Consider the following 12,350-nt stretch of genomic DNA (forward strand, 5'->3'; position numbering starts at 1 on the left):
GCTGGGGTTATCAACCTGGGGTACCACCGTGTTCAGACGCTAGAGGGCCCCATAACACAACAAATAGAGACTCAGAGGGAAAGAAACGTGACATCTCCGCTCGCTTTAAGGAGCAAAAGGTGGAAGATGCTCACAGCTTCTGCCTGGGTTTTCAAGACAGTAACACGGGGCTACAGACTCCAATTCGCTGTCACCCCCCCTCGCTTCTCGGGCATTCTGTATTCGCAAGCCCGGGGAGAGTCAGCCCATATTCTGGAGCGAGAGATTCTCTCGCTACTAGAAAAGAAGGCTATATCTATAATACCCGTCGAACAGAGTCAGAGCGGCTTTTATTCCAAGTATTTCCTCGTTCCAAAATGGGGAGGGAACGGAATTCGGCCAATACTAGATTTGAGAGCTCTGAACAAATATCTCAAAAGATACAAATTCAGAATGCTCACTCAAACATCTCTGCTACGTCTCGTGCGACAAAACGACTGGTTCACATCAGTCGATCTGAAAGATGCGTATTTCCACATCCCAGTATATTACCCACACAGGAAATATCTGAAGTTCGCATTTCAGGGTGTCTGTTACGAGTACAGAGTACTTCCTTTCGGTCTGTCTCTCAGTCCAAGAGTGTTTGTACGATGTGCGGAAGCCGCGATAGCCCCGTTAAGACAAAAGGGTATTCGCCTGGCAACCTACCTGGACGACTGGCTGCTTCTCGCACAGTCGGAACAGGAGGCTATTACGCAGACGAATGTCCTCGTCAAACACCTGCTCGACCTGGGTTTCATAATAAACACAGAAAAGAGCATGTTGTCCCCAGCCCAGACTGTACTCTTCCTGGGTCTACACCTGAACTCGGTGCCCTTTACAGCCCGCCTGTCAGCAGAAAGAGTGAAAGCTTTCAGAGCTTGTCTCGCTAATTTCCGGCTGCGCAAATATGTTCTCTTTAGATCATGTCTGCGCTTACTGGGGCTCATGGCGTCAGTCATCCTGGTGGTACGACTGGGATGCTTACACATGAGGGAGTTTCAGCGCTGGGTAGCCGCCCTCAGACATGGCGCGCGGAGAGTGATGGTCACTGTGAAATGCTTAATGGCACTGCGCCACTGGTTGCACCCGAATTTTCTAGTACGGGGCGTGCCTATGGGTGCTGTTCTATCGCGGAAGGTGGTCACCACCGACACATGTCTGACGGGCTGGGGAGGTATTTACGAAGTTCGACCGGTGAGGGGTCTCTGGAGCAGAGACCTCCAATGGTCGCACATAAATTACCTGGAGCTTTTAGCGGTATTCCTCACCCTGAAACGCTTTCTGCCTTTTCTCAGAGGACACCATTTCCTTGTGAGGACAGACAATACGACCACAATATCGTATATAAACGGCCAAGGGGGTTTGCGTTCTCTCCAGTTACACATGCTGGCACTCAAACTGATCTTGTGGAGATGCGGTCGTCTCCTCTCTCTGAGAGCGACGCACGTGCCAGGAGTGATGAACCTCGGGGGAAGACATGCTGTCCAGAGGTGCACCACTATATGCAGACTGGACTCTACATCCAATGGTTGTGAGTCAGCTGTGGGTGCGTTACGGCCGAGCCGCGGTAGATCTGTTCGCATCAAAAGAAAATGCTCAATGTCAGCTGTTCTATTCAATGCGCGATCTAAACGCACCGTTAGGCGTGGACGTGCTCGCGCACGTATGGCCTCCGGTCCTCCTGTACGAGTTCCCACCCCTGGCTCTGATACCCCCAACTCTGGCCAGAGTGAGAGAACAGCGCCACACACTGATCCTGATAGCTCCGCACTGGCCTGCAATGTACTGGCTGGCGGAGATTTATCAGCTGCTGTGCGGACAGCCGTGGCAGCTCCCCCTACGCAGGGACATACTGTCTCAGGCGGGGGGGGGGGCGATCTTTCACCCACACCCGGAGCGCATGGCCCTATGGGCCTGGCCTGTGAGTGGTACAATCTGAATACAGTGGGTCTCCCGCAGAAGGTGATAAACACTATTCAGAGTGCAAGAGCTTCCTCCACCAGGTCTCTCTATAACTGTAAGTGGAGGGTGTTTGAGGAATGGTGCATTCAAAAAGGGCACACCTCTTTTCAATGTCCTGTTGGGGTGATTTGATCGTTTCTACAGGACCTAATTGATAAACACAGAGCTTTTTCTACGATCAAAGTGTACCTGGCTGCTATTGCTGCAAGCCATGTGGGCTTTGAGGGTAAGACGGCTAGCCAACATCCTTTGGTCTGCCGTTTTATGAAGGGAGCTCGCAGGCTCCTCCCTGTTTCCAGGTCACTGGTGCCCTTATGGGACTTGACAGTGGTTTTAGATGGGCTCACTCGAACCCCATTTGAACCCCTGGAGGGAGCTGACATGAAGCACCTGTCACTGAAGACAGTGCTGTTACTGGCCCTGGCATCCGCAAAGCGAGTCAGTGATATTCATGCGCTCTCTGTTCATCCTTCTTGCACTCACTTTGCCCCGGGGAAAACGAGAGTGTTGCTGAAGCCCAACCCTGCCTTTATACCTAAGGTGGTTGGTTCATGTACCCCAATTGACATTGAGGCATTTCCTCCGCCGCTGTGTTCCTCCGGGGAACAGCGGCCGAATTTGCTGTGTGCAGTTCGTGCTTTACGCACTTATATGGACAGGTCAAAAGAGTTTCGTTGTAGTGACCAACTCTTCATATCCTGGGCTAACCCTCAGAAGGGCAAGCCCGTTACCAAGCAACGGCTCTCCCACTGGATTGTGGAAGCGATTGCTTTGGCCTATACGAGTCAGGGTTTGCAGGCACCTACGTGTCTGCGTGCTCATTCGACTCGTGGTCTGGCTACATCCTGGGCTTTGTTCAAGGGTGTTTCCATCCAAGACATTTGTGCAGCAGCGAGCTGGTCCTCACCGCTCACTTTTGTCCGCTTTTACAGGTTAGACGTCTCTGCTCCTAGTGTGGCCCGAGCAGTGCTGGGCCCCCTGCTGAGTTAGAGCTCTATCTGTTAAGTTCTGGTTGGTTTGGTGATTTTCGAGATAAGCTCGTCTGGCAATGCGGGAGCTTCAATATCCCATAGTGAGACATCAAACGGAGTGTTATGAATGAGAACTATAGGTTACTTACGTAACCCCAGTTCTCAGAGTAACATGTAGTGAGATGTCTCACCAGACGGCCCTCCTGGCTAAGGTGAAGCGAGAAGAGGTGCTTATTTTGAATGCCACTGCAACGTGGCGCAAGCTACTTATAGGGTGGGTGGATTCCCTGATGCTGACGTTAAGATCACCAGCCAATCAGGATTGGCGTAATGAGATTGATGCTTCTGTTTGTTCCGCGATGAGGCGCATCCCATAGTGAGACATCTCACTACATGTTACTCTGAGAACTGGGGTAACGTAAGTAACCTATAGTTACGTTAAGGCGATGTTTGAAATGATGTTTCACTTTGGCGCCCTCAAGGGGAAGTTGCAACAAAGACATATTACAGGGATTGTGTCCATGTTCAATAGCAAACAACTGACATCAGAATTCCAAAATGCCCCGATCACATGTACAATTTACTCATAGCAGCTTGAATCAATTATTGTTTGGGAATTTTGTCAGGCTTTTCCTTGAGACTGACAACATGTACTGTACCTCTGCCAAATACGTTTTTAAATACAGTTCCGAGATCATTTACTGTATAAACCATCAGAAGTTGCTGAAAGTCGTGTCAAAACCTTTTAAAGCTGTATTGTTATGAGATCACAACCATCACTGGACAATACCTGTATGTTGGTGAGGAGAGTCTCTATTGACGACAAGCCGTCTGGGAAGAGAAAGGGTGAGGGGAAGCCCGGAGGAAGGGCCTGTCCAGCAAATGACAACCTCTCGTAGCTTTCTCTCGCTGTCGGGGTGCACATTGGGTTGTCCTCTGCAAAGAAAAACAATAACATTGGAACTTGATTCATAATTCAAAGAAAATTCTACTAACTAGGTGGTAGAATAAGTGAGTCGTTTTTGGCGATGCTGACATATTGACTCTGACTTGAATTGACCAGAGCAGTGACTGGTGGACATTGATCTGCTGCAGCCAATCCCAGCGTTCCTCTCAGAAATATATTGGTCTGACTAGTCCCCTTGGAGATTCCTTTTGTATTGCTTCTTCACAAGGCCTGCGCGTGGGGTTAAACAATATCTACCGGGACATAAATCCAGCTTCCCCCCCATTTAAGATATGTCATGTGGATTCCAAAATCAGAAGCAGGCCCGCAGTTCGACCCCAGAGGCTCGGGCTTCCTTTGTGTACGCACGCACGGGTGCCTGTCAAAACCTAAGATGACATCATCCTCCATTCATCACCGGCAGAGGGGTAGGGCCCTGCCATCTGCTGTCCAGCCTCTCCACCAGGCCTCAGAGGAGGGGAGAGGAGCAGGAGAGGGGAGGGAGAGAAGGCGGGAGGCAGACACAGATACAGCCTGGTCAAACTAAAACAGTATGTCAGACACCGCCGTTTGTTTCCCCATCAGATCTGACACATGTTTTTGTCCAGTGAGCTTTTATCAAGCCAAGTGTTACCATCTTGCAGAGAGCCAGTCTATTAAGCACGTACCGACTAAAAAGGTCTCCGCAGGAAGTCTGCACCATCAGCTGTTTAATTGTTAATTTAATGAAAAGGGGGGAAAAAACTTTTATTTGTAATGTGGAACCCTGGCTGTGTTGTGCACAGCACCTCTCTGCTCTCATCCAGTATTCATATCTGTTTATGTGGCAGGCTGAATCTTGTACAAACAGAGAGGGGAGCTGAACAGCCCTGCCTCTCCCTCCCATCAATATTCACCAACGCTAGCCAAGTGCTGGGAACAGCTGGTCTTACATTAATTAGTTTAAAGTATTTATTTCACCCATCCTCAGAGCAGATTGAGCAAAAACATTGGAGATTATTTCAAGCATCTGCAAATGCCCTGGAAACATCTCCGCGCCAAAAGTCGAGTGTTAGGATTCACAGTTTAGGTTTGTAATTTGAAGAGGATTTTTTTCTATTTCTCTGAGAGGGGAAAGATGGTGAAATATGCACCGCTGGTCCGTGGAGAGAGTAAACAACCTTTCTCCTTTTTCAGATGGAGTTCACTCCTGTTGATTAATTAGAATGGATGGTTGCCTAATGGATTAAAATTTGTTTATAATTTGACTTCATAAAAATAATGAATTGCCTACTTTTAAGAAACCACTCTTGTGGTAATTTGTTTTGTTTGGTGCAGTACTGTCTGCGTTTTGAGGTGGGCGTGTGGGTGGAAATATAAAATGCACTCTCCTTATACAGTGGCACAACATGAAAGTCTCATTTTATCTCAATAACAGACCTAATCAAAGATCAAAAGCATTACAGTTGGCTCCAGCTCAGGTTGATATAGATGTATTGCATGTATTATATGCATGCTTCACCCACCTCCAATAAAATCAGCATAACAACTAGAGACGTTAGTAGACCTCGGGGAAAGGTCTGCTGTTGTAGCTTTGTAATTGATTTGTACTGTAGGCACTTTGTCCCTTATTTAGTGTTGGCATTAATCATAAATCATTGCTTTAACAAACTCCGGCTTCCCACTCAGCAGGCCTCCCCTCCAACACAATGTTGGATCACACAGAATATTTGATGGCTTTGTTGCAGGGGAAACAACCTGTCATGCTCCGGGAAAAGCAAACAGCGTGTTTTGTTCGACAGACTCCAACTACAGTACAGCAACCCTTGTCAGATAACATTTCCACCAGGAGCTATGCATAAATACAGGCGTTTAAAAAAATAAATAAGGAAATGGGAGGCTAATAAGTGACTAATCTAATCAATATCATCAAAACTGGCTTAATGAAACTCAAATGTAAATTCCAGTGGAACACGGTTTTAGATCTGTGGTTTCTTTGCTTCTAATGTTATTTCCCCCCCCCCCCCTCTTTTTCTCTGTGCCTGGCTGCAAATGCTGGCATGTGTTTGCATGTTTATTTCTCACCATTGCTCCACAATCATTGACTTCAACTTAATTACAGCGACAGGCGTTGGAGTGATGGGGGCTGGTGGAATGGAGTACTCTGTTTCCAGGTGATATTTCTCCACTAGCAAGGCTGCCAACAGCAGCTGTGACAGCCTCTTGTGCTTACCGTACGCTAAAGGTACAGTTAAGGCCCCCGACTATGAAATACTGTGTGGAAAAACACTCGCAGGTCACCCCTGTCACAAATAACATTTCATGCACAACTGTTTCGGCGGATAATAGGAGCCACAAATAAAAATGGGACGCTGTAAATACAATGCATTCTGAATGAAATGCCATAATTTAAAACAACGCCCCCCTCCTCTCTCCATCCTCCTCCTCCACCCTGCTCTCGATAGCTGCAGAGGGAGTCCTTGACAGTGTGCTAGCAATGATGAATCACCTATCCAGTTAATTTTCTCACTCCTCATGTGTTGTGCTGCTAAAACAGGGGCCCAGGAATTGACTTGACAAACTATGAATGTAAAAAATATCACTTGGAGGGATCTGGGCTTATCTCCAATTTACATGTTATTAGATTTGTGTTGCAGGCGGCACTTGGACCTAGCAAAGCTGAGGCAAAAAAAAGATGTGGCACATGATAGCCAGAGATAAAACATGTCTAAAACCCACTTGAAAGCCTTTGAAATATTTGACGGAAAGTCACGGGGAGAAGCAGAGGAAACTGGCCTGATTTAAAATGTGACAGACACACATTGCAATCTGTGGTAAATCTAGAAGAAACCTTGGGAAATTTAGCTGCAATCTCTGGATAAATAGCTGTAATTGACCTTGGGAGTTGAAAATGTGCCATATGTTTCTGGTTCCTGTGTTTGAAACTGGGTCCCTGCGGACATTTCAGCTGAGTCCTCACACGGAGCCAGTGTGAGCGAGAGGAGTGGAAGATACAGAAAGACACACAAAGAGAGAGAAGGAGGACGAGAAGGATGCCAGGAAGGAGAGATAGATGGTTGAAGACAGAAGATGGATGGATGGATAGATAGGTGGAGGAAGAGGAGGCTGGAATAGAATGGGTGTGCAGAGAATGAAAGACTGACAGAGAGGAAGAGAGATAGGAGAGAGAGGAGGGAGAGCAGAGGTACATTTGGCTGGCCAGTCAGTGTGATATATTGACAGGTGAAGCCTTTGTCCTTGCAAACCTGTGTTCCTCCCAGCAGGATAACTGAATGCTAAACCTGGAGGTTGTCAGCACAGCCAACACAAAGCAAGGCACTGCTCTTCACTGCACAATTACATTTGATTTGACCTGCCAGGGCTGCAGAGAAACCAGCCTCCTTCAAATGGAGTAGTTATGACCTCTCGGACAGCCATTAGCAGCTAACACAGCATTATTCCACCTGCACTTAAAGCGCCGGATTTGTAGAAATCTTGTCAAGGGAAATATCTGTCTTCTGGTACAAATGCAGTGATGCAGAGTTGGGCAAAAAAAAAAAAGTAGTTGCATGCAATTTGAGCACTTTAAAAAAACATGAGCCCAGCTTATCTTTCAAATGATGTGTGCACTCTTAAGGGTGTCTGAGGCAAAAAAAAACTTCAGCTCCAAACAGATTTAAACAACAGCTCTTAGAGTATGTCATGGTTTTTTTCTTAATAAATGTTGATATTATTTTGTGTATCTTGTTTTTAAATGATATACACTTGTAGAAGCAGGTTTCCAAAGGTTACAAATAATTTATTCCCAGCATCTTGAAAGAAAATGAGTACTTAATAGTGCATAATCCAACTAGGCGAGGGTTAGATTGAAGTACCTATAGGACATACTGTGAGAATGTGTGTGATGAATCCATACAAGGCAAATTCCTTTAGAATGACTATCACATGCATATGTTGTGCATATGTGTGTGTGATGTCCTGTATACACTGTGAAGAAAGAAAAAACACACACGCAAGCAGATGTATGCAAACAAAAAGCCCTCAAACACACTCACTACACACATGCACGGCACACACACTAATGTGCCCTCATCACATTTAAGCTAATTTCCTTTTCATCACGGAGAGAGGAAAATGAGTGTTTGCCCCCATCCCTGCTGGGGGACAAAGTCAAGAGCCCCGGCCGGTTTGGGCTAGATTAACAGGTAACATTTGGCTCCCACTCTCTTATCACAGCATGAAAATCAAACCGCGTGTTTTCCTCTATCGCTCTCTCTTTCTCCCCTCCCTAATGTTCCCTTCACTTAGAGATGAAATCGCTTGCTGCACAAACCCATTTGGAGAGAGGAGAGAAGGTGAGCGGGATAATCAGGCTGGCCACTGGGCCGTGTTTCCTAAATGCTCTCCAAAACATTACTGTGCACAGGCATAAAATTAGCGCCGGGACCTTAAAATGTTGACATTTAGCATGACTTTTTGGAGAGTGACACCCTCATATTTTCTCGTAGGATATCATTAAATTTCAACTGCCCTATGGCTGTGCCTTTCCATTAATAACCAATTCAGTGTGTCACTTTTCCCGCTCTCTCACTCCCTCTCTTGCCACCTTTTTAAAAGTAATGAGTCCATTGCTTTGCCTTAATAAATGGAATCGTATTCTCAAGGCCACATGAAGATAGAGCCACAGATGGACAGGCTGCACGGAGGAAATAACCATAAATCCTTTACTGTCAGAGAAGGCGGTCTGAGGTGACAAAAGGAGACAATCGCGATGCTCAATTGGGATCACAGCGAGATTACAAAGACTGAGATAAAGGTTGATTCCCTCTGTTTAAACTGTCTCTTTCTGGCGTGAATAAAGGACATTTCTTCTATTGCTTTCATTACTGAGAAAACACCCGCTAATGATTAAATTAAAGGAATCTAATCACGCATGGAGATTAGACTTCTGACGGATGATTGTCCATACTAATCTGCCATGCGTGTACATTATGTAGAACACTGCCACTGCCAGAGCAGAGAATGATACGAACTACAAATTGTGCTTCATAGATCGCAACATCACGGTGCAAACAATTCAAATCGATTTCATCATTTGTGTAACTGTTAGCCGGAAAAAAGAGGGAGGGAAACAGCAAGAGAGAGAGAGAAAGAGAGAGAGAGAGAAATGGAAACAGGGAGAGCAAGAGGCAAGGGAGCCGAATCTGTGTTGACTTCCATTCAGGAGGAAGATATCTTGTCTTTTTATGCGGCCCATGTCATATTTATTGCATAAAGGTCAGAGTGTTCATTTGTTCAAAGTCAGCGTTTTCCCTCTCTCCTCTCCTCCATGTAATAAATGCAGGGGCTATGTCATTATCGGACCTCTGAGGATTACAGGCTTGGCTGACTGTGATGACTGCATAAAAGCATACAGGACTTTTGTTTCTGCCGGCGTACACTATCAAATGAGCTCTTAAAGCGAACAGTAGTGGAGACAAAATGGCATTTTGTAGAGAGACGATCGCAGTTGGAATGGTCGAAACGGGACGGGGGGCAAGGTGGTTAAAGGGTAGAGATCACGGCGTTTAATCCATGACCTTAGATAGCTTTTAGTCCAACCGGCAGGCTCAGGGTGGAGGAGCTAAAATCAACTTGTGGCTCAGGGAAATAAAATGACAGCCAGGTAGACTTGAATAGATTTCTGTAATTCACATATTGACTATGGGCCCAAACTGTCGGGGAGATAATACTCAAAGAAGGACATTATAGTGAGGCACTTTGAGGTGTTTAGATTGCCTTTGCATATTGACCTCCGATGACTGGGTCCGTTTATTGACAGAAGAATCCCGGAGATTAAATTGGCCTCAACTATTGATTGGGTGTTTTGCCTGAATCATTCCTATTTCAGAAGGGGATCATTTGTACTGTATACCCCACTAATCTCTCTGACCCACTAATCATCAAGCCATTTATTTCTCACTCTTTGTTTAGTTCTCCTTTGTTTAGCATTTATTAATTCATTAGAGCAACTTCTCATGCAGCTTAACTTAGACAGTAACTGGGGAGTCCTGTTTGTACCCGATAGCAAAGTGCATTCCAGTAAAATATGCCACCGAATATGCACCCAACATCACAATACACATGCCAATTACATATTGATAATTAAGCATTCAAACAAACAAACAGAGAGGAAATCCCCCGTAATCACTAGGTTTTAATGGAACAAGTATTAGCTTGGTGTGGTTGGCCAGATAGCCTGCTGCTAGATGCTGGGTTTTGGAGGGGGGGGGGGGGGAGACACATTGGTGTCATTGCCTAGCATTGCAATCCTTAGGGAGAGGCTATGCTGTTCTCTCGCTACTGAACGAGCTTCGACGAAGTCTGGCACTAATCCAGACTGGATATACTGAGCTGCTTTTAAATGAAGATGAAAGAACAAAAGAGGAAAGCGGAAATGTAAACTTTAAAAGGCCTGGCTTTGGAGCCCCTGCTCTATGGCTGCCTGCTGCAGAAGCTCAACAATGGATGCAAATCCATTTGCAGTCCCGGTTTCACAGTTATAAAAATACTTAAGGGGTTTTAATAGGAGCGACGTGTGGAAATCTGTTTTGATAACATTATTCATAACACTGGCTTTGCGCTGTGTGAATTAATAACACTTCATTTACAGACGGAAGAAAGCTGGCATGGTATTTCCAGTTAAAGAGATTAATTTTTAAACACCTAATTGACAGGCTGGGGTTAGGCAGGATAAGCAACAGACTATAAGGCTGCAGCTGCAAAGTCAAGGTGACTGGAATACTCAGAGAAAGGCTTTCAAAAAGCAGAATGGAGAGCAGAGAGGGAGGGAGTGAAGAGAATTAGTCCTCAAGCACTTTTCCCTCCGCCCCCTTTTCTTCCTCTCTTTATTAGGAATGATTTACTTTCTCAGTGAAAGGATATAAAAGCTCAAGTATAGCGGCGTAATTATCGCAGAGTGAAAATTTAAAGGTTTGACTCACAATGTCCTCAAGTCAGCGAGCAGACTGCCAGTCGATAAGAGTGACTGTGTTCAACACTCGGCATCCAATTGGTGGTGTTTTATGGGCTTTGCCAAGCAAGAGCACACAAACAGCACTCGGCTCCGCAAGTCTGTAAACATGATGGACTGTGGCAAACTACTAGGGCCGGTGTTTACCTTGGCAGAGCCTGGCCCTGGCATGTCGGTAGCATCACTTAATTACTGTTTACATGTAAATATTAAATTATACAAACAACCCAGCAGAATGTCTCCAAAAGTACAGAAATACATATTCAGGGTCAACCTTATCTGTCCGCCACTGCGAAGATACGAATTGTTTTGAATCGCAAATTCTCGGCATTGTACATAATCTTCATAATTGTTTAATGCTGTTGTCCAAGGGCATTCGGGTAAATATGATCCCATAATCTGCATAATAGCAGATGCTCAGATATGTAAAACGCACCTTGTGTTCGCAGAGAGCGAGAACACAACAAGAAAAAAAGGGAAAAAGAAGGTTATTGTTCAAAACTGTTTTATCAGGAATAAGGACTGTGATTATTAATGTCTCCAGTCAAGAGCGGGAGATGATTGCTGTGATAACAGACCTGTTCTCCTGACAGTCCAGAGCAGCATATATAGTAGAGCACCGGTGCCTACTGTGCATCTCTGGTATGGCTGAGTAAAGCACTTGTTCATTTTCAGTGAAGGGTAACATGAAACAGGCCTCAGCCTTCTGATGGACAGGGAGATTTCACCTTCGCCAGTGAATGATAATGCATTATTAAATTTGCCTCTCTGCTCACTAGATACACTTAGCTGACCACAGCATATTTATCTCCCCATCCGAGGCTCACGTCTTGGCAGGAGAAAGCATTCTGTCACTTTTGAGGCATTTCAAAGATTAAAAAGAACCTCTCTCTTTTCAACGTCCCTAAAAGCATCCCCCCTTTTCAGTGAAATGTGATTAGCAGGAGATGGTGTCACGCAATGGAACATTCATGAGGGGGAGAACAAATATCCAAATGAACTCCCATGTCCTCGAGGAATAGCCCCTCTCTGCACCATCAGCAATCTCTCACATGGGCCGGGGAAATTTGATTGATCCTCTATTGAATTATTTTTTTGCACTCTTTCATTTCAACAGGACGCACTGACAAGTTGTTTGATCATAAAGCATTATTGTCTGCCAAGTCACATTTCAGGGTTGTGATGGCTAATGATCTTGCCTCCTGACTTAGGGAAAGTCAGGTAGTCAGCATGTGTTTGAAGCTAGCAACGCCAAGGACATCGGGAGCACTGAACAAAACACTATGCATTAAAGTCAGGGAGATGAAGAGAAGTAGCTTACACTGAACATATCTAACTTTTAATGATACTGTTGGAAGATTACCATCAATGTCAGTGAAATATTTACGCCACAAAGAGCGCACAATGGATGCTCAAACTTTCGCCTGACCCAAAGTCCCCTAACTTCCTTTTTTATCGT

At 45.4% G+C, this 12,350-nt stretch overlaps 1 protein-coding gene across 1 annotated transcript in view; it reads right to left on the reverse strand.

Moving 5' to 3' along the window:
• dachd (dachshund d) overlaps positions 1 to 12,350 on the reverse strand; it is a 118,091-nt gene that overhangs the window by 12,604 nt on the left and 93,137 nt on the right. The window contains exon 11 of the mRNA XM_079666386.1: positions 3,745 to 3,890. Within this exon, the coding sequence (XP_079522512.1) occupies positions 3,745 to 3,890 (146 nt within the window). The remainder of the gene's footprint in view (positions 1 to 3,744; positions 3,891 to 12,350) is intronic.

This window comes from Notothenia rossii (genome assembly GCF_949606895.1).
Source record: "Notothenia rossii genome assembly, chromosome: 2".
NCBI classification, from domain to species: domain Eukaryota; kingdom Metazoa; phylum Chordata; class Actinopteri; order Perciformes; family Nototheniidae; genus Notothenia; species Notothenia rossii.